Source organism: Geotrypetes seraphini, chromosome 12 (genome assembly GCF_902459505.1).
Source record: "Geotrypetes seraphini chromosome 12, aGeoSer1.1, whole genome shotgun sequence".
Lineage (NCBI taxonomy): Eukaryota > Metazoa > Chordata > Amphibia > Gymnophiona > Dermophiidae > Geotrypetes > Geotrypetes seraphini.
Window position 1 is genome coordinate 62,535,990 of NC_047095.1, and position 23,367 is coordinate 62,559,356.

Sequence of the window (23,367 nt, forward strand, 5' to 3'; positions counted from 1 at the left end):
TATACTATCCCCCATTTAAGAAAAAAAAAAAAAATCTGACATAGGGCTCCTTTTAGATCCTACATGGCATCCTTCCTCCTGTCATCCCACTTTTTTGGAACTCCTCAAACCCCGACTCCACCAGACCCTCCCAAAAACTGAAACTATCATTCCCCTCTACAAAAGGTATATCCCGCGCAGGAAAACTTGGAACATCCCTCCCCTTTAGAACCAAACCACAGAACTCTGGAACAACCTCACATTCCCGCTCAGAAATTCAAGCTCCCTCCAACCCTTCCGCAAACACTTGAAAACTTGGCTCTTTTCAAAAATCTAATCACCTCCCGCTCTCTGGTACCCTTGTCCCTCTCTATCTTCTTAGTTCCTCTCTTATAACCCTTCATTGTAGTTCCTTTCTATCCTAACTCTGTAAACCGTGCCGAGCTCTACGCTCGCGGAGATGGCACGGTATACAAACCTAAGGTTTAGTTTAGTTTAGTTTTACAAAGGTGCGCTAGCGGTTTCAGCACACGCTAGCCGCTACCGCCTCCTTTTAAGCAGGCAGTAGTTTTTTGGCTAGCGTGCACTATAGTGCGCACTAATCGTGTGCGTGCGCTAAAAACACTAGCGCACCTTTGTAAAAGGAGCCCCTAGTTAACAATGAAGGAAACATAGAACTTGATTTCCGACGGTGATTAAAACTTGATATGTGGGCTATCCCTTGATTTTCAGTGCCAGTTGACCACACAGTACCGCTGAACATCCCCTCCTACTGCCACAGCACTATGTGGTTAGTGTTATGATGGTCTGTGGGTGGCATTGGGGCAGAACTGACAGTTACGCAGGTACAGGCTGATCTGGATATTAAATGCTGGTGCCCAACAAGGTCTGGCATTAAATATGAGCCCACAGCCAGCTGATTTTTATTTTTGACTAACAAGTAAGAAGCAAGCAAAAAAGGTAAGGATGGAGCATTTTGTATATGCATAACGTTATCTTACCTAAGTGGAAATATTCCTGGGAAAAGTGATGAGAATGGGGATGAGTTTACACGCTGACTTTCTAAAATATGCATTCATTACATTACATTAGTGATTTTTATTCCGCCATTACCTTGAGGTTCAAGGCGGATTACAGAAGAGGATTTCTGGACATGTCCAGAGGTGTTACAGAGTAGAGCGGGTTGCTTCAGAGGATACAATATACGCCAGAAAATTTGCATTCACTGCTATCAATGGGTTAAATTTCAAAGGGAAAGTATGTGCCTGCTGTACATTAGGCAGTCTGTTATAAATTACTTTTTATATTCATAGATGGGTCCATCTGTCAGGCTGAATATACCCGATATTCAGAGCTATTTAGATGGTAAGAAACGGCTCCCAGCCATCTAGATAGCATATAGCTGGCTATTCACCAATGTTCAGCGGTAGATAGCAGGTTATCTGACTCTGAAGATCCCGATCCCGATTTGAATATATTTGCATTGGAGGTATATACATGGGTGAAACTCCCATTTATGCACATATGAGAGAATTATATATTTGGGTCCAAATTCTATAAATGGCGTCCTGATTGTAGGCAGCAGTAGGCATCCTACCGCTGTCTAACCAGCCAAGTGGGATGCATGTTTTCTAAAAAAAAATACAACCTGAGGCAGGCCGCCTACACTGTAGATGTCTGTCTTGGTTGAGGGAGATGCTTAGGGATGCTTAAGCTCGCCCAAGCCTTGGCATGGGCATGGTTTCACCCAGGCGTGGTTTCACCTTGGACGAGCTTAAGTGGCCCTAGGCATCTACCTAGGGCTGCGATAAGCACCTGAAATGTAGGCCTTTGAAATCCTGGCCTACATTTCAAATAGGCACGGCCACTAAACTGATCGCGGCAAGGAAATCGCCCTGCTGCGATCAGCTTAGCGGCCACGGCAAGGAACCCCCGACTCTCACCACAATTCAGCTGGCAGGAAGGATGCCCACTCCCTCCTGCCGCAAACCGCGAAACAATCCTCAGCAAGAGAGATGCCCACTCCCTCCTCCCCATGGGAGTGGTTTTAGGTATCTAGCCACTCTGAGTCTTAGGCCACTCCCAGTGCATCCCAGAATGTACTGGGAAGGAGGCCTAAAATGCCAGTTTGCCCAAGTGCCTAAAGCCCCTCCTGCCAGGGATATTGGGGGAGTGCTGGCAGGAGAGCATGGGCATCTTTATTTCCGGTTGACTTTGGGGTGGATTGGGGGTTCCCTGCTTAGCTGATCACGGCAGGGAGGTTTCCTTGCTGTGATCAGCGCAGCGATAACACAATTCTCTAAATGGTGTCTGTGACATGGATGTTGGTTAGAGAATCAGGGTGGTTAGGTGTCTGTCCGTTAGGACAGACTCGATTCTATATAGGATGCCCGAGTGCGATTCTCAAAAGCCGTTTAGGCGGCTGCTGTGACCAGGTGTCCTATACAGAATCAGGCCCTTGGTGCCTAATGTTAAGTGTAATGGCCACTCTGAGTTTATGGCATGGAAAAGTATTATAATGGATGTAAGGTGCCAATCGGGGCAGAAATGACAAATCTGCACAAAAACACAGTTACACGCCCATTTATATAATAGTGCCTATGTGTTTCTGTGTGAATCTGCAAATGAGGGACGGGGCAAGTCAAGGGCATTTCCTTAAGATGTATGCAGTGTTATAAAATAGTACAATCCGATCCCAACTTGCACACAAGGATTTATACCTCATTTCAATTGATTAAGTCCTTATGCCCAAATTGATTGCGGATCCTGATGCCACATGCCCTTCTAAACATTATGGGCTGAGAGGAAAGGAGGGAAGACAGGATGCAGTGGGAGGGGGAAGTCCCGGTCATTGCAGCCTGCGGTCCTTTAGGCAGGAGGGAGTGAGCTTCCCTCCTACCGTTTGCTCTTCCAAAGGTATGGGGGGCTTCTGGGAATGTGGGAGGGGGCCCAGGAATTTGGGGGGGACGTAGATATTGGAGGAAGTATGGGATATCAGGGGGGAGGGGTGTAGGGTACTGTGGCTCAGCTGATCCTGACAGGGGGAATCCCCATCTGTTGAGCAGCCAGGAATCCCCTGAAACTGGTTCAGCTGATTGGAAGCCTACCAGTTTGGGGGGAAAGGGGGTTCACTCTTTGGGTGGTGGGAAGGGATTGTGACCATTGGGGGAGTAAGGGGGGGTCATGCCTTAAATCATGCAGTGGTCTTGTCAGTTTGGGCACCTTTGTGGAACTTAGACGCCACTCTGGCATCTAAGTTCCCTCTAGGAAAGTTTTGATTATGGTTGGGGTATGTCCAGATTGACGCCCATCCGATTCTTGCCCGTAACACACCTCCCAACACGACCCCTTGCTCTCTGGATGCACAGCAGCTTAGAAGTGCTGCTGCAGGTCCAGAAAGTTGGTTTTGATTATCAATACTTGGACGTCTCTGCTATTAGGATAACCAAGTGCCGACTTAGGCTGGTTATTGGACTTTTTAAACGTTTGATTATGAGCTCCATATTTTCCTTTTCTCTGCTTCTGGAGAGATCTTTAAGAGAGGTAGCATTGATGTATGATTTTAACCTTTTTGAAATGAATCCCCAATTTTATTTACCTTCTTTCATCAATAAATGTAAATGCTAAAGAACTTGATTATTTTAGTTTTGAGAATTTCTGATTGTTTGAAATTTTTGTTTCAGGCAACGACTGCCAGCTAAAAATGTGTATTATTACCGCTGCCCAGACCATAGAAAAAACTATGTGATGTCCTTTGCCTTTTGCTTTGATCGGGAGGATGACATTTACCAGTTTGCATACTGTTACCCGTATACTTACACTCGACTTCAGCATTATCTGGACAACTTGGAGAAGAAAAATATGGAGTTTGTGGGCAGAGAATTACTAGGACTCAGTGTGGTGAGTGAGAACTAAACAAGACTGTAATTCTGCATGTGTGAGTACAGCCATCTTCCCCCCCTTCAATATTCTATAGAGTTCCTGGCCCAATCAGGTGAATGTGCCCATGTGTACCCTGAGCTATTCTGCTTGAATGATGACTCCCCACTTCCCCCAATAGAGTGGATGTGTTGACTCAATTGCTCTGTTGCCACACTACAACCCTTTGCAAAGTAAGCGAGTTTGAGTTGTGAATGTGCTTCGGTCCGATTCAAAATCGACTTTGTCAAAGTGTCTTGGATTTTCAGCTCACAATATGCACAGATCTTCTCTTGTTATTTTTGAGCAAATATTTTCCTGTCATAAGTACATATGATATTATGTTGAGCAGTCTGCGGCTGATCCATTTTTGGAATCTGTATACTTACATAGGGCTCCTTTTACTAAGCTGCGTTAGCGTTTTTAGCGTGCGCTAAACCCGCGCTATGCAGCTAGAACTAACGCCAGCTCAATGATGGCATTAAGGTCTAGCGCGCATGGCAATTTAGCCTGTGCTAATCCCTAACGCGGCTAGTAAAAGGAGCCCATAGTGTTTTCTTCTTTTATGAATAGAAATGTTGATGGGATGGGATACATTTGATTTGGAAGCATTAGTGACATTAACCTATCTTCAGATTGCTGCTCCCCATACAGACAATTACTTTTAGTTACAGTGTATAGTTCTATGTTAGTTAAAAGATGAATTAATGTGCAGTTGGTGAGGTGTTACATATACTGTAGATTCTCATTGAGTTAAGAAAGGTGGTGTAAGTACATCCTCTATAATAAAACCCTTACCCGCGCATGCGCAGTTGAAACGGCGTGATCCCTGCCATCGTGATTTGTGCTTCCGTGCCGTGTTCCATTTGCGGCATGCGGTGGCTTGTGGCGCGTGCAGCGGTGAGAGCAACGGCAGGAGGGTGCTCTTCAAGGTGCTGCGAGGCGTCCGGCTGCTACTGCTGCACAGGGAAGTGGAGGGGGAGAGGGAAAATAGGCTGCTTTGGGGAGAGAGGTGTGCTGGGGGGCAGGCAGCAATCTTGGTTTGCTCGGAGGGCCACAGAGAGATAGGCAGGGGGCCAGGGAGAGAGACAGCGAGACAGACAGAAAGAAAGACAGACAGACAAGGGGCCAGGGAGAGACACAGACAGAAAGAATGACAAACAGACAGACAGACAGCGGCTAAGGAGACAGAGAGACAGAAAGAAAGACAGACACTTCTATTTTAGCACCCGTTAATGTAACGGGCTTAAAGACTAGTTATGCTATATATGTATTGTGTCAGAATACCATGAAAGAAAGGAAGATAACATTGGGTGGGTAACAAAAGTATCTAAAGTTTTAACTAAACATTGGAGGAGTGTGTGGCGCAGTGGTTGGATCTACAGCCTCAGCACCCTGGGGTTGTGGGTTCAAACCCCGCGCTGCTCCTTGTGACCCTGAGCAAGTCACTTAATCCTCCATAGCCCCAGGTACATTACATAGATTGTGAGCCCACCGGGACAGAGAGGGAAAATGCTTGAGTACCTGATTGTAAAAACCGCTTAGATAACCTTGATAAGCGGTATATCAAATCCTAATAAACTTGATCTCAAAGTGCCATAAAGATCTTATGGCATGGCCCTCATGGTTGTTGGTATCTTTTCTGTGCCATTGCCTGATTAACTTTGAGAATTAGATGGACAAAATCTGTAGGGTTAAAATTTCACCGCCCTCCCCTTACTGAACAGGTAAACTTTTTGCAGACAAATCATTGCCTGCACAAAATTTACTTAGAGAAAAAGAGGCAAAACAAGGTTTCAGATTTATTCAAGAAACATAAAAACATGATGACAGATGAAGGCCAAATGTCCCATCCAGTCTACCCATCCGCAGTAACTATTATCTGTTTCTCTTTCTAAGAGATCCCACATGCCTAAGCTCTCTTAAATTCAGACGCAATCTCTGTCTCCACCACCTCTTCTTGGAGACTGTTTCAAGAATCTATCACCCTTTCTGTAAAAAAATGTATTACCTTAGATTACTCCTGAACCTATCACCTCTTAACTTCACCCTATGCCCTCTCATTCCAGAACTTCCTTTCAAATGAAAGAGACTCAACTCGTGCATGTATGCCATGTAGGTATTTAAACATCTCTTATTATATCTCCCATCTCCCGCCTTTCCTCCAGAGTATACATATTGAGATCTTTAAGTCTGTCCCCATACGCCTTATGACGAAGACCACGCACCATTTTAGTAGCCTTCCTCTGGACCAACTCCATCCTTTTTATATCTTTTTGAAGGTGCGGCCTCCAGAATTGTACACAATATTCCAAATGAGGGCTCACCAGAGTCTTATACAGGGGCATCAATACCTCCTTTTTCCTACTAGCCATACCTTTTCCTATGTATCCTAGCATCCTTCTAGCTTTCGTCGTCACCTTTTCAACCTGTTTGTCCACCTTAAGATCATCACATACAATCGCATCCAAGTCCCGCTCCTTTTTCTTGCATAAAATTACTTCACTCCCTAAACTGTACCATTCCCTTGAGTTTTTGCAGCCCAAATGCATGACCTTGAATTTCTTAGCATTAAATCTTAGCTTCAAGATAGATTCACCAGGTCTTTCTTCAGGTTATTCACACGATTCAGGGTGTCCACTCTATTGCAGATTTAAGTATCATCCACAAAGAGGCAAATCTTACCCGACAGCCCTTCAAGAATATTGTTCACAAAAATGTTAAAAAGAACAGGCCCAAGAACTGAACCTTGAGGCAGACCACTGGTAACATCCCTTTCCTCAGAGTGATCTCCATTGACTACTACCCTATGTCACCTTCCCCTCAACCAGTTCCTGACCCAGCCCGTCACTATGGGACCCATCCTGAGGGCACTCAGTTTATTTATTAGATGTCTGTGTGGAACACTGTCAAAAGCTTTGTTAAAATCTAAATATACCACATCTAGCACGCTCCCTCTACCCAATTCTCTGGTCACCTGGTCAAAGATATTGATCAGATTTGTCTGACAAGACCTACCTCTAGTGAATCCACGTTGTCTCCAATAAGTTGCCTACCACAGAAGTCAGACTTACCGGCCTGTAATTCCCTACTTCTTCTTTACTTCCACTTTAGTGTAGAGGGACCACATCTGTCCTTTTCCAGTCCTCTGGTATCACTCCTGACTTTATATACTTCCCATAGAACATCATCTGGGTGGTTTACAATGATGATTTTAAAAGGGGGAAATGAAAATGAATGATAGTTAAAGAAAAAGGGTTCAAAGTGAAGATGAAGATGGAACTACAATAATATATATAAAAGCAGTGAGAGGGAGGAGAACTAGGAAAGTTTGCACATACCAAGGGCTGTGCAAGTGGTATGGCCACATAGGGCATAAATACGGAAGGATACAAAATTCCTTCCAGTCCACCTTCTCCTCTCATTAACGGTGGCTTGCAGTATCATATCATAAGGACATGTCCAATCAATGCTCTCAGGATGAGGGCAATACCATTTGCCAACCCAAAGTCAACATTATTTGGAAGCGATTTGCAAACTATTAAATGGTTCAGTTCTGGGACCACTTGAATCCCAAAAGTGCACGTATGTTGCATAACGCATAACTCTTTCCACTTTGCAAATCTTGGCTTACTAGTTTCATAAATGTGCCTCCATTCTGTTATTAGAGAAAGTGAAATTACGTATTATACTCTTTTTGGGGGTAGAGCATCCGTGGGCTGCACACATTTCTTTTTATTTAAGCTGGTTAAGTGAAGAGCTAGAAGACCAGCTGACTCAGCATTCACTGACTCTACTTTCTGTCTCCCAAGCAATAAGGCAATCCAACTGCGAGACGGATAGCAAAAGTGGCGTAAAGTTTTCAACTATTTACCCTCTTGTATGTTCCATTAAACATACTTAAATTACAGTATGTGCTCTTTTCATTCTTCCGTATTGGCATTATGTACAAGTTAGTTACAGTCTCACTGTATTGATGGGTCTTTCCAGAGGGAAATCTGAATGATAGAGATTTATTTTTTTACTTGGTTTCAGCTCTTCTCCAGCTGGATTCTTTTATTTAGCACCTCTTGTCTCTTTCCCTTCGTCTTGCTACTTGGCAGGCTCTGAGGCTGGCTCCCCACTCCTGACCAGTGATTATGTCAGTTCTGTACTGGACTTTTCTCAGTAAAAAAGCTGCTGCAGCTTGGAGGTTATTAATGATGGTCAGTTCCCTATCATAGTTCTGGGAGAATGGCTTGGGGCTATAATCCAAAGCCAAAAAGTCTCCCATGGGCTTTGTATTTACATGAGTTTTGTTCCCTTCTAAGGGATGAATCCATGTACCTTGTCGGTCAGGAAGCAGGATACAGCCCGTTCTGGAAACTGTTGAGGTTAGTTAAAAGTCAAAATTCTGTTTCTGTAGAGTGCTGCACAGATAAATCATTAGCCATCTCTATATTACCTATAAGGTTTAGGCTGAATACAATGACTTTCCATTCTGGAAGTGGTTATCTTTGCTAATCATTAAACTAAGTGGCAGTTGGACCAATGTCACATTACTTCCTGCAAATTGTCAGGAAATTGAAAGTTTTATTAATGTTGTATGAGACACAGATAATGTGATCTATTTGTGTGAAATCCACTGAAGCTGACAAATATCTCATACAAGTAATTTCCCATTTCACAGTCTAAAGTTGCTTTTTTTATATACAAGAGCTATATAGTACACCCCCGCGAATTTGTGGTTGGCGATTCGCGGACTCAGTCATTCGTGGTATTTTCTGACCATCTCTTCCGGTCAGAAAATAACGCGAATGACTGACCAATATAAAAGCTCTCTGTTTTCCCTGGCCACATACCTCCCGTGCACTCTCCCACAACACAGTGAGAGAGGAAAGCAGAACTACAAATTCCCTCCTCCCACCACTAACATGGCGATTGCATCACTCCCAACATCACCCTCTTCTCGCGGAAACGTGGAGTGTGCTTCCCGTGCGGGGTTGTTCAGGAGGAGGAGGTTGAGTGCACAGGAACCGGCAACAGGGAAGCTGAGATGCCACCAACTAAGGCGACCAGGTAAGTGACACAGCTCGGGCTGGAGCAAGAAAGGAGGAGGAAGAGGGAGAGTGCCGATTACAGTACTCGTCCAAGTTTTGCGTTTTTTTCAACATTTGCGGCCACTTCGCGAACATAACCCCCGCAAATTTCAGGGGAGTACTGTACTGCATATAAAGGTCTACTCTAGCACTTAGAGAAATGAAACTCGGAGGCTCTTAAGTAATGTGTCACACTATTTTTTACACTCATACCATGTCAGATTTTGTGGTTTCCAATGACAGGTGGGTTATAGTGTCACTTAAATACAATTTTGGGGCTATTTACTCAAGTCTGTAAAAAACATTCAGAAAACATCACAGAGAATAGTAAAGCTTTTTTTATTTATTACAGTATTCCCCTGGTCGTTCGCAGTCGGCAGTTCGCGGTCCCGGTCTTTCGCAGTATTTTCTGACAGCGAACCACCGACAAGGAGAGGGCAGCGGGAGAGGCAGGAGAGAGCATCTGGAGTGCTGGCGAGTACAGGAAATAACTCGCTGTATGCTCCGACCACCTCTTCCTGCACTAAGTCGGGCCTTATCCAATCAGGAGCTGCTTTGACACATAACTTCGTTTGTAAAAGCTTAAAAACTTAAACAAATACAGACCTTAGCATGGCTTTTACTTTATTGCAAATGGAGGCGTGCAGCTGCACAATGCTGACCTCATTGAGATCATCAAGGTGCACCTGCAAGGTAGAATTCCACAATTAAAATATGTGCTGGGCTTAGAACCTATAACCTCTGGAAGATGGGAACAGGGCTTTTACCCATTGAGCCACAGCAGCTTCCACTAAAATCTTTCTTCCTCACATCTGATATGATAGCTTAGGGATCAGCTAAACTATGATCTTCTCAGGTATTTTCACCTTCACATGATTAGGATCACTAATCTCTCACGGTAAAACCCCCCACAACTGAAAGGAAGCAGCTGTGGCTCACTGGGTAAAAGCCATGTGCTCATAATAAAGCAAAAATAAAAACCCAGAGAGCTGTTTAGCAGATCGCATTAAGGGTGTCTAAATTGTGCCTAAGTTCCATCCATAGAACTCATGTCTATCTGAAGCCCATACTACGCTCACAAGTATACCTCCTTTACAATGTCTATAGGACCTAGTTTTACAATTGCTATGCAACTTGCTAGCTGATTGTGTAGCACACTGGTTAAACCTACAGCCTTCTACCCTAATGATGCTAGTTACCCTAATCCCGGTCACTCTCTCTGATGGAAGAGAAATAAATAAAAGCATTAAACAGATCCAACTTTCAGTATCACAATTATAATGAAAAGCACCATAAAATCACCATTCTAATAACATCATAATAATAAAATATTATAAAATTAAGGACATTGTTTGGACGTCTAACTCTCGCCTAAAACCTGATTCTCAAAAAAACATCTCAAAACTTGGACACCTAAACAGTGTTGAGCGTGCTTCTACAAAGGACGCCTATCTTGGATGCCTAAAAGCATCTAACTTTAGGCGCGCTTTGCAGAATCAGGACCTTAGTGCCTCCTAATTATCATGTATTATGCAATGTGCAGGCCCAATCTCCCATATCTTTCCCAGTCCAGAGACACCAAGGGTAGCTCATAGCAAAGCCAGAGATTCACCACGGCTATGCCGGAATTCCAGTCTCAGATTTTCTCATGAGCCCCAGCCATATCTATGACCAATTTTGACATATGGACCTTCCAAAAACTGAAATATTCTAATTAGTAAATAGAAAATACAATTCCTTTTTGTACCTTTGATGTCTACCATTCTGTACTTTTTGTGGACAACGGGATAGAAAACAAATTAAATCAATCAATCAATCAATCAATCAATAGTCCTTTTATTTTGTTAATCATGTTGGTCCCAGTCTCTGGCTTCTGCTTTCCTCTATCTATCTTCTCTTAAATCTCTTGCCAAGATCTCTTTATCCATTTGGTCCAGAGGTGACCCAGGATATTATAAACTGATGAGCCTGTTATTGGTGCCAGGCAAAAAGCAAGGTTACTGAGCATATACATAGGCATTGATTAATGGGTCAGAACCAAAATGGACTTAGCCAAGGGAAATCTTGCTTCACCAATCTGCTACATTTATTTAAAGGGTAAATATGTGGATAAAGGTGAACTGGTTGAGATTGTGTATTTGGATTTTCAGAAGGCATTTGACAAAGTGCCTCATGAACGACTCCTGTGAAAATTCAAAAGTCATGGGTTAGGAGGCAAGTGTCCTATTGTGGATTACGTACTGGTTAAAAGATAGAAAATAGAGAGTAGATTTAAATGGTCAAATAAGTGGGGCTCCCCGTGTGTCTGTGATGGGAATGTTTAGAAATGATCTAGAGCTGGGAATAATGAGTGAGGTGATTTAAATTTACTGATGACAGAAAGTTATTCAAAGTTGTTAAACTGTGAACAATTGCTAGATGACCTTACAAGACTTGGGAGACTGGACATTCAAATGGCAGAGCAAAGTGCAAAGTGATGCATGCAGGGAACAATAGCTACATTGGGAGTCACCACCGAGGATGCTTATATTCTTATGATGATACGTTGAAAGCTTCTGATCAGTGTGCAGCATCAGCTAAGAAAGCAAATAGAACACTAGGAATTATTAGCAAAGAAATGAAGAACTACATTGGAAATATATTAAGACCTTTGTATTGTTCCATGATACAACCACGCCTCAAATATTGTGTGCAATTTTGGTCACCACATCTCAAAATACATATAGTGGAATTAGAAAATGTAGAGAGAAGGAGGAAAGGCTATGGCTCTTCACCTCGGAGAAGAGATGGCTAGGTGAATTACTTGTTTATGCTTTCCAAATATAAAAGGACTAGGAGGCACACAATGAAGATACTAAGTACTGTAGTAGATTTAAAACAAATTGGAGAAAATATTTCTTCATTCAACATGTAAATTATGGAATTCATTGCCAGAGAATGTGGTAATAGCAGTTAGCTTAGCTAGGTTTAAAAAAAGGTATGGGCAAGTTTCTAAAACAAAAGTCCATTACTCTTTTGGGATCTTGCCAGGTATTTGTGACCTGTATTGGCCATTGCTGGAAACAGAATATTGGGCTTGATGGACCTTTGGTCTGTTCTAGTATAGAAACATAGAAACATAGAAACTGACGGCAGAAAAGGGCCAAAGCCCATCTAGTCTGCCCATACCAATGTCCCACCCCCTAACTCCCTCCATGAAGAGATCTCATGTGCCAATCCCATTTTTTCTTAAAATCCGACACGCTGCTGGCCTCAATTACCTCCAGTGGAAGACTATTCCAGTGATCAACCACTCTTTCGGTGAAGAAATATTTTCAGGTGTCACCATGAAATTTCCCACCCCTGAGTTTCAACAGATGCCCTCTTGTTGCCATGGGACCTTTAAGAAAAAAGATATCTTCCTCCACCTTGATACGGCCCGTGACATATTTGAACGTCTCGATCATGTCCCCACTCTCTCTGCGTTCCTCGAGTGAATATAGATGCAACTTATCCAGCCGTTCCCCATACGGGAGATCCTTGAGTCCTGAGACCATCCGGGTGGCCATTCTCTGAACCGACTCAACTCTCCGCACATCTTTGTGGTAATATGGCCTCCAGAATTGTACACAGTATTCCAGATGGGGTCTCACCATGGATCTGTACAAAGGCATTATGACCTCGGGTTTACGGCTGACGAAGCTCCTACGGATACAACCCATGATTTGTCTAGCTTTGGATGAAGCTTTCTCCACTTGATTGGCAGACTTCATGTCTTCACTAATGATCACCCCCAAGTCTCGTTCTGCTACAGTCCTTGCTAGGGTCTCACCATTCAGGGTGTAAGACATGCATGGATTTTTGCTGCCAAGGTGTATGACCTTGCATTTTTTGGCATTGAAACTTAGTTGCCAAGTCCTTGACCAATGCTCCAGTAGGAGCAGGTCAAGTGTCATACTGTCGGATATTGAGCCTTTGTGCTTTTGTCTGTTGTGCTCTTGCCCACTATGTTGCATAGTTTGACGTCATCGGCGAATAACATAATTTTACCTCGAAGACTCTTAGCCAAGTCACTTACGAAGATGTTGAATAGGATCGGGCCCAAGACCGAGCCCTGCGGCACTCCGCTGATCACCTCCGTTGTTTCTGAGAGGGTGCCGTTTACCACCACCCTTTGAAGTCTACTACTAAGCCAGTCCTTAACCCATGCAGTTAATGTGTCGCCTAAGCCCATCGAACTCATCTTGTTCAATAACCTGCGGTGTGGGACACTATCAAATGCTTTGCTGAAGTCCAAGTAGACAATGTCTAGGGATTCCCCCGTATCCAGCTTTCTTGTTACCCAGGCAATGCTTATGTTCTTATGATTGTTAACTGCTTTGTTTTGCCTTCAAGAAAAGTGGTCTATTAAGCGGAAATAAATATAAACATATAACAGAATTTAGACACCTGCAGAGGAAGGTAGTCCGAGATGCTTTCAGATTATCAGTTATCTAGGTAATCATTATGGCCTCCCCTTCCCAGACAAGGTCAAGTGACATGGTAGATCATTTTTCTGTTATTGGTCCTCCAACAAGAAGTAGATATTTCATGGGCAGAATATTCTTCTGGGTATACAAAATAGATTTGCTGCATGCAATACAGCATGTGGTGAATTTATTTTTTTTCCTGCATGATGTATTTTTGCCATAGACTCCTTGCTTAGCAAACAAAATGTTGAGATTGTGGAAAAAATGCTGCAAGAATTTCTAACATAATGTTTTGAAAAAATAAATCTATAATTTATTTTAAGTGACTATAATGAAACACTAGTCAGTTTTTGAAGAGCTTTTAAGATGTTTTAAAGATATTTCAGATCAAAGACTCAGTTAATGTAACTATCATCGTGCATTAAATATTTAGTACGTAGTCACTTGAGCATTCAGGCACCAATGCAAAAGAAGAAAAAAGAAATGCCATTTAAGTCAGTTTTCCACTATGAGATTTTTTAAAGGTTTTTTTATTCCAAAGATTGAAGCATGCATTTTTAATATAAAATGTCCTCTCTCAGAAAAAGCTATCATGTTCTAATCAATGATAATTGACATTTTCAAGCTCTTGACCCTGTAGAATAGATACAGTAAGTAGACAGTCTGATATTGCCTGTCTTATATAGTGTACACAGTACAACATCCAAAGGGTCTCATGTACTAACCCAGGGGTGGGCAGCTCCAGTCCTCGAGGGCCAGAATCCAGTCGGGTTTTCAGGATTTCCCCAATGAATATGCATTGAAAGCAGTGCATGAAAATAGATCTCATGCATATTCATTGGGGAAATCCTGAAAACCCGATTGGATTCCGGCCCTCGAGGACCGGAGTTGCCCACCCCTGTACTAACCTATAAAAATGTTTATGGGTTAGATCAGGGGTGTCCAATGTCGGTCCTCGAGGGCCGCAATCCAGTCGGGTTTTCAGGATTTCCCCAATGAATATGCATGAGATCTATGTGCATGCACTGCTTTCAATGCATATTCATTGGGGAAATCCTGAAAACCCGACTGGATTGCGGCCCTCGAGGACCGACATTGGACACCCCTGGGTTAGATCCAAAGCACAAAAAGACAAAAGTGGGGGGTGGCATACAGACATTCCAACAAAAAGAAACTTCAGAAAGTCAAAAGGTAACACATGCATATTTATTCCAAAAGTTACAAATGTAGGGCCCCTCAAAGCAGTGTATCGCCAGGAGAAATATAATGAAGCACAAATGCACAACAGTGGACTGTGTTTTGGCAATCAGTGCCTGCTTCGGGAGTCACAATCAGGGCCGGATTTTCCTATAGGCTAACTAGGCTTCAGCCTAGGGCCTCAAGATCAAGAGGGGCCTACATTCAAATTGTTAGCAAAATTAAAATTACACTATTCTAAAAACAGTGAACACTAAAACACTGAACTGAAAATAAGGAGAAATTCTACGCTTCGGGATCGGAACCGGCTCCGGCCGCAACGGGGCACCACTCAACTTCTCCCTTTCTTTTTCTCGCCCTGGGAGGAGGATCGGGGAGGGAAAGATGTCAGTCCGGAAACAGCTGGGCAAAGCCCAGCCCCACGGGGAGAGAGGCAAAACGTGGATCTGTCAGGACAGGGCGGCCCAGACTGGCATCGGGGGGGGGGGGGGGTGTTTCAGTGGAAGGGGGATGGGAGGCAGGCAGGCTGGCATCGGAGGGGGGGTGGGGAGGTTTAATGGAAGGCAGGCAGGCAGTTTGGCATGGGGGTGTTCAATGGAAGGGGGATGGAAGACAGGCGGGCATCGGAGGAGGGGTAAGGTGAGGAAGGACACACTGGGGGCACTATGGACATAGGAAGGGGCAATGTTGTGTGTTATGTTTGATTAGTTATTGTTACAAGTACTATATATGGTGCTGAGAATAAATGTCCAAATAAGTGTTCTCAACTTTTTTTTATTTATTATCCTTGTCACATTTTTTATAAAGGTTAGTACCAATAACAACATGTTTCATTTAAAATATTGATATATATCACAGTAATGATGTATTTTATTATCTCTCATGTAATTTACAAACTTAAAAATGGGAGGTGAAAGGGCCTCATAAGTGGAATAGCCTAGGCCTCTTTTCATCTAAATCCGGCCCTGGTCACAATGTAACATGCTGAAATGCCTAGCTTGTACATTTAAATTAATCTCTACAAAGAAACTATTTTTGTTGAGTACATGGGTGCAGGAACCAGCAAATTGCCACAAAACTAAATGGATTAGATCAGGGGTCCCCAAAGTCCCTCCTTGAGGGCCGAATCCAGTAGAGTTTTCAGGATTCCCCCAATGAATATGCATTGAAAGCAGTGCATGCACAAATATCTTATACATATTCATTGGGGAAATCCTGAAAACCTGACTGGATTCGGCCCTCAAGGAGGGACTTTGGGGACCCCTGGGTTAGATCCATCATGGCTCATCAGCATTATATACTGAAATTGTGGATGTCTACATTTGAAACATTGGCCTCCGCAGCTCTTTTGTTTTGGGGCTTTATAATACTGCAGTTACATTTCTTGAGAAAACTTTTGAAGGTTGCTAAGGTTGAGAACTTTTGATAGGCGGTATATAAACACCTAAAATAAAATAAATAAACTTAGCACATAAGGACAGACTGAGCCCTAGTGGTAATATGGGGAATAGACACAGCCATTTTGGGAGGAGACAGCTACTAAATTAAGAATACCTAAAGATTAAACTTTAAAAAGTGACATTTTAAGCCTTTCGTAAATTTATGTATTTTATGTGCTTCAAGAAGTAACAAAATGGTTTAGAATTCAAATGTAAGGAATTAGTATAAACTTGAACTACCCTACTCTAACTCCCTTCCTTACCAATCGTCATATCCCATAAACAATCTGACATAACCAAGCCTTGAGGTGTATGTGAACATTTAGAATACCACAAATATTAGTGCTACGTTAGATAAATTGTGAGTCCACCGGGACAGAGAGGGAAAATGCTTGAGTACATGATTGTAAAAACCGCTTAGATAACCTTGATAGGCGGTATATAAAATCCTAATAAACTTGAAACTTGAAACATTTTTAAAATTGTTGGAAAGTTTATGCCATCAAACAGGGTCCACACAGGAGAATGCATGCTTCCACAAGTCACTCAGTATTAAGCCCTGTGGTCTTTACAAATGTAAAGCCCTAAGGGACATGCACTAATTCTGCTCTCAGTTTTGTATGGGATAAACTTGGGACCTCTAAGGGAAAAGTCCTGTTTCTCAAACTTTCCGAATTTACCAGAGTACAACCAAGAAATAGGCTTTCTGGCTAGATCTAAGAACTTGAGATGACTTTTAAACATGATTTTATCTTTTAAGTAATCAAGTTTCAAGCACTAGGTTATATAACATCTAAAGCTCCAGAAACATACTCAACACATTTATAACATCATTCTTTTGCCATACATTATAAATTACCTTCTTTGAGGAGCATCGGGATTAATCAGCAGTACAAGTAGGTGATATCATTGGATGGCACTAATATAGATCATACCATAGAAAGCATTGGAAAAGCAGAGGTTCTTCTTCCTGCTCAGTCACCATTCTATGATACGTTGTCAGTTCATTTTGTTCACAGCGAACACTTAGGGCTGCTTTTACTAAGCTGCGATAGCGTTTTTAGCGCTCGCAGGATCTTAGCGCACGCTAAACCCGCGCTACGCGGCTAGAACTAACGCCAACTCAATGCTGGCGTTAGCGTCTAGCGTGTGCGGCAATTCTACGCGTGTTAAGCGCGCACTAAAACCGCTATCGTAGCTTAGTAAAAGGAGCCCTTAATGCATGTTTCTATTTCTAAGAGAAAAAAAAAGTCTTTTTGTGGTAATTAGGCCGCTTCATTTTTTCTTCAGTGCTCTAATATTGTAGTAAGTGCAGACATGAAAACTACCAATCAAGTGGAAAAGGCTTCATCTAAGACAAGGCAGATATTGGGTTGTATCAACAGAAGTTTCATCAGCTGAAAGCCTGAAGTCATAATGCCGTTGTTCAGGGCCATAGTGAGACCTCATCTGGAGTACTGTGTGCAATTCTGGAGGCCACATTACAGTAAAGATGTGCGCAGAATTGAATTGGTTCAGCGGACGGCCACCAGGATGATCTCGGGGCTCAAGGGTATCTCGTACGAAGAGAGACTGAACAAATTGCAGCTCTACACTCTTGAGGAACGTAGGGAGAGGGGAGACATGATCGAAACATTTAAGTACCTCACGGGACGTGTCGAAAAAAAAGGGACTGGATGATTTCCTGGAAGCAAAGGGGATAACAGGGTACAGATAGAGGTTTACCTTACAGGACATTGAGCGAATAGGGTATGGATATTTTAGGTTAGGTAGGGAACACTTTCAGGTCATGGACCTGGGGGGCCTCCGCGGGAGCGGACTGCCGGGCACGATGGACCTCTGGTCTGACCCGGCAGAGGCAACGCTTATGTTCTTATGTTCTTATGATATTTTCTTTCTCAAGGGACCCTCGACCACAAGAGGGCACCCGCTCAAACTCAGGGGCGGAAAATTTCATGGCGACACCAGAAAGTATTTCTTCACAGAGAGAGTGGTTGATCATTGGAACAAGCTTCCAGTGCAGGTGATCGAGGCAGACAGCGTGCCAGACTTTAAGAATAAATGGGATACCCATGTGGGATCCCTACGAGGGTCAAGATAAGGAAATTGGGTCATTAGGGCATAGACAGGGGGTGGGTAAGCAGAGTGGGCAGACTTGATGGGCTGTAGCCCTTTTCTGCCGTCATCTTCTATGTTTCTATATGTTTCTAGATAAAGACCTGTACGGTCCATCCAGTCTGCTCAACAGGATATCCAGATCTATGTCCACCACTCTATGCAGGCCCCAGTCACCCATGCTTAAGTCCTGGTTGTCAAGTCTCCAGCATACCAATTATATAAGCAGTTAAACATGATGGAGTCTTGGTTATAACCAAATTGCTGACAGTATTCAACTTACCAGTCAAGATGTCTTCCCTTTCCTTTATAAAACACAAAGTACAGAGTGCTAAGAGCCATTTTACTTACAAGTGCAAACATCACTGATAGGATTTAAGTCTGGTCTCAAGGCACATCAAGGCACATCAAGGCACTCTTGATAAATTTAAGAGTAATTTAAAAACTTTTCTTTTCAAAGATGCTTTTGATAATTAATTATTTATTTTTGATGTACTCTGTTTGTTGATTAAGATTATGAAATATTTAAATCCCCTGCCTTATGTTCTTTCCTTGATTGTTCTGCTCTTTTAAACATTTTGTAGTTCACTCCCCTTTTCCCTTTTATTTACCTGTTTGTTAAGTTTGTTAATAGTCCTTTTTGGACTTAATTTTTTGTTAAGTATTGTATTACTCCCTTAATACCGTAATTTTATTATTATGTTCATCGCTTTGAAATATGATTAAGTGATTAATCAAAAACATTATTAAACTTGAAACTTGACATCCCCATGGCCAAGCCTTTGAAAAATGACGGGTACAGTTTTCAGAGATATGTATTGTGACCACTTGCAGGAAGACTATTGGCCTTGTTTTTCTTTATTTATTTATTGGAATGCATTACATAGTAATGTGGAGGGCCATTTTTGGACAAAAAAAAAGGGGGCTAAGTCCAATTTGGGCGTTTCCCGCTAAATGTCCAAAATCAGAAGCACCAAAATGGTCGTTTTCAAAAGCTGAACTGCTAGGCATCCAATTTTTTTTTCAAATTGTCTGCTTGGACATCTTGACCGCCAAAACATCCAGCCCACCAGGACATCTAACTTTATTTGCCATTTTTGACCACAGAAATGTCCAAGTTAGAAACATCCACATCAGCACCATTTAGACATGGGAGGGGCCAGAATTCTAATGGACTGGCCACATAGACATCCCAGTAGAGCAGTGGGGCACCTTAGAAGGCATTGCTGTGAATTCCACATAAAGGATGCCAAATATACATAACCCCCTTCTAATGTATAGTGATCCCTCCAAAACCTACTATATCCATCTGTCGGCTCTTTCTCTGATGTTACATCCTAAGCACAGCACTAGGAAGTGATGTCAGCAGAAGAGCTGACAGGTTCGCGAAGAGCACATTGTTGACTATGGTGAGCAACAACTTCTACTAGAGGTATGGGGGAAGGGAAGGTGGGCACTCGCTTGGAGGGGAGGATTGGGAAGAGATGAGGGACCGGAGAGGAGGAGGGGTGCCGATGCCCCCCCCTTACTAAGCCACTGAGCATCACACAGGTGTCTTAAGTAGCCTGGTGGATGGCCTAATGAGCCTTAGAGAGGAGTACCCAGGCCCATAAGACACTCTAACCAGTGGAAAGTGTGAGCTCACTAAACCCCACCAAAATCCTACTATACTGCCATATAAGTGCCAACTGCACCCATAAGGGCTATTGGGGTAGTAGACAGGTGGGTATAGTAGGTTTGGGGGGAGTTTTGGAGGGATCACCATAAATTATAAGGGGGTTATAGTCAGATGTATTTCTAGCACCCTTTATGTGAAGTTGATAGCAGTGCTCTCTCTGTTGCTCCACTACTTTGTTGGTATGTCTAAATGGTCTAGATTTGGACATTTCTGTGGCCTCACACTTTCCACCATAAATGTAGTGGTTAGAATATCTTATGGGCCTGGGTCCTCCTCTCTTTGGCTCATTAGCCCACCCACCAGGCTACTTAAGACACCTGTATGGTCCTCTACTAACTTTCCATACCAGATGCTACTGTTCTACAGAAAGTTATTTACTGTTCTATTCATATTTGGGGAATGGGTAGGAGGCTGTCAGTGACCACTAGGAGAGTGGGTGTGGTCATTACTTAATCCCTCTAGTGGTCATCTGGTCTGTTCGGGTACATTTTTGGCACTTAGATGCTTCAACAACAGGACTAGCTCGGAACATCTAAGTTCCGTTTAGGATGTTCTGCAAAAAGTTTGATTATCACCCCAAAACATCCAAGTCTAACCCGGCCCACAACCTGCCCAAAACACACCTCTAACACGCCCCTTTCTGAGTTTGACATTTTAGAGGGCAAACATCCCGCAAAACATCTAAGTGCTGTACATCAAAACACAGAAGAGATACAGTCCCTGATCAAAAGAAGGTGCATCACTACACAATGAGTACTTGTATTGAATACACGGATCTTCAGCGGCACCCAGAAGTTATCAGGGTACCAGCAATATTCAGTGCCATGCCCAGATTAACCAGTCAAAACTTGCTTGATTAGTTATCGAGGCACCAACACCAAATATTTTCTGAATCTTCTCTTACTCTGTCCCAGCACTAGCCAGATAGCACGGTGGCAGTCTTCCCGGACACTTTCAGCTCCCTAAATTCTAGTAAACATCATATGGCATTTAAAAACAAGCCCATGGCTATACTTCAGCTGTCAGCTGCTGGCTTTAATATCAGTCTTTTTTTAAATCTGAAGTTGGAAGGAGCAGCCACAATTTAGGCTGCATCGAACTGCCAAGTTCTTTTACAATATTTCTATTCATGTTTCCTATTCTTCATTTTGTTTTTGGTACCAGGGAACACTTCTACTAAACAGTGCTGTAAGGATCAATCTAATAGATTGACCAGTTCTTGAATTTGATTTTCAGCTCTCAAAGTCTCCTGCTATAGTAAGGATCTCTGGGTAGAAAAGGGTATTTGAAGTCAGCCACCAAAAGATGGCTAGGCTGAAATGAAATAGTACTGGTGTTTGTCCTATAATGGCACCTATTATTCAAGAAGGCAATTTTCAATAGTTGCAAAATACGTGTCCTCTTTTAATACATAAACATAAGAACATAAGAAGTTGCCTCCACTGGGTCAGACCAGAGGTCCATCGCGCCCAGCGGTCCGCTCCCGCGGCGGCCCATCAGGTCTATGACCTGTGAAGTGGTTCCTGACCATTTCTATAACCTACCTCTACTTCTATCTGTACCCCTTAATCCCCTTATCCTTTAGGAACCTATCTAAACCTATACTTAATTATTAAAGAGAAAATATCCAAGTAGTGTGTCTTTGAAAATTAGCTAAATATGCACAAAGGATATGCACTGAACAAAAATGGTCAGTTCTCTTTGATTTTTTGTATTAGTTCTCATTTTGTTGGATTCCTTTGTGTTCACAGCACTGGAGCACATTTGTTGATTATGTTCCATGACAGTTAAAGGGAGAAGCAATTCTGAACACAGTACCACCAGTGGGGGGGGTTTCCTTTTAATTTTGATGAAACATTTTTGAAACTTGAGGACAAGTAGCAGCAGCAGAGACAACAGCATCCCAAAATACCAAAAGTTGTATGAATACCTCAAGGCACTAAAAGTGAAGCAAGGAACACACCAACAATGGAATGAATAACTCAAGCGACTATGACAAGGGCAAAACAGCACCAATAGGGGTTTTAACATCCTGAGGCACCAGGAAAGAGGGCAAAGCGATCCAAACAAAGGCATGAAAATCTGAGAGAAGGACAAAGATGCACCAACAGTGGCAACAACACCCTCGAGAAAGACACATTGGGCTGGATTCAGTAAATAATGCCCGACTATGGGCATCAAACAAATCAACACCTGCTACTTGTCTATATATTACATTGCAATCTGACATATTCTGCCAAAGCCCTAACGAGTTCATGGTGGATAACAATATATTTCTATTACTGGGAACAAAGCCCGTTAAGCATAACGCAATGACATATATGCAATTAGAACATTAAGATTAGAAGCTGATAAATTTCAAGACAATTTAAAAAAAAATAAGAATGTCTTTAAACATTTTTGAAAAACAGTATATTGACCTACTGAACTTATTAAAATATGGAGATCATTCCAAATTAAAGGAGCCTGATAAAAGAAGGATGCCTTCCATTGAACAAATAATCTAAAATTAGACAATTTTGTCGTTGATGAGGGAAATACAGCGTGTTTCAGGATGAACACTCTATAGAATACTGTCGATCACCAAACTCTGCACCCAACTGTTGGCACAAATACTTACATCAACTGAAACTACACTTTCCCCTCCGTATTCCCGGTGGCTAGGGGCAGAGCCGGCCCGCGAATATAAAAAAAAAATGCAAATAATATTTGGGTCGGTTCTGCCCCTAACCTCCGCTTCCCCTGGCTATTTTAAGCTCTGAAAGCCCCCGCCCTTAAGCCTTACCTGGTGGTCTAGCAGGTTTTTGGGCCAGGAGCGATCTTCCCATGCTCCTGCCCCGTGCAGATCGCTCACAGGAAATGGCTGCCTTGAGCTCCCATAGTCTCTTGAGCCATTTCCTGTGAGCGATCTGCACGGGACAGGAGCGTGGGAAGATTGCTCCTACCTGAAAATCCGCTAGACCACCAGATAAGGCTTAAAGGGGGGGGGGGACCTTCAGGGCTTAAAATAGCCCAAAAAATGAAAATAAATATTTAAATTTAAAACCGCGAATAAGCGAATCCGTAGATACAGAATTCGCAAATACGGAGGGGGAAGTGTAGGTGTAAATCCTAGCATTCAAGTTGGGCATATATCCATAATACTGCACACAATTTTCTGGATTGCCCTTGACCTGCCCATGTCCATCCCCTGGGAATGCCCCATTTACAGTTGCACACAGGTACCCTTAGACACTTTTCCAGTGTCCCGCAAACTTACTCGAGCTGCAGCACACTAAAAGTAGTGGCTGCAGCTTGAGGCATCCAGAAGTGCAGATGTTGCCGTGATTATTAAGTTTTCAAGTTTTATTAAAGCTTGACTTTCCTAAGTGTGCATGTGTGACATCATCAAGTCAACATCCGCGTCTATGCGAAGGTCCTCCAGACGGGCCCTGAGACACCAGAATGGGGTGCTATCAGGGAAGAGGGCCAGAGAGAAGGCAAGGGAAGTGTGCCCCTCTCCCACGCCAACAACC

The 23,367-nt window shown here is 42.9% G+C and overlaps 1 protein-coding gene across 4 annotated transcripts in view; it reads left to right on the forward strand.

Moving 5' to 3' along the window:
- The window catches only part of BEND5 (BEN domain containing 5), a 1,015,515-nt gene that overhangs the window by 579,617 nt on the left and 412,531 nt on the right, over positions 1-23,367 (forward strand). For all 4 annotated transcript variants that reach the window (XM_033915518.1, XM_033915519.1, XM_033915515.1 and 1 more), the window contains exon 4: positions 3,663-3,879. In XM_033915518.1, the coding sequence (XP_033771409.1) occupies positions 3,663-3,879 (217 nt within the window). The remainder of the gene's footprint in view (positions 1-3,662; positions 3,880-23,367) is intronic.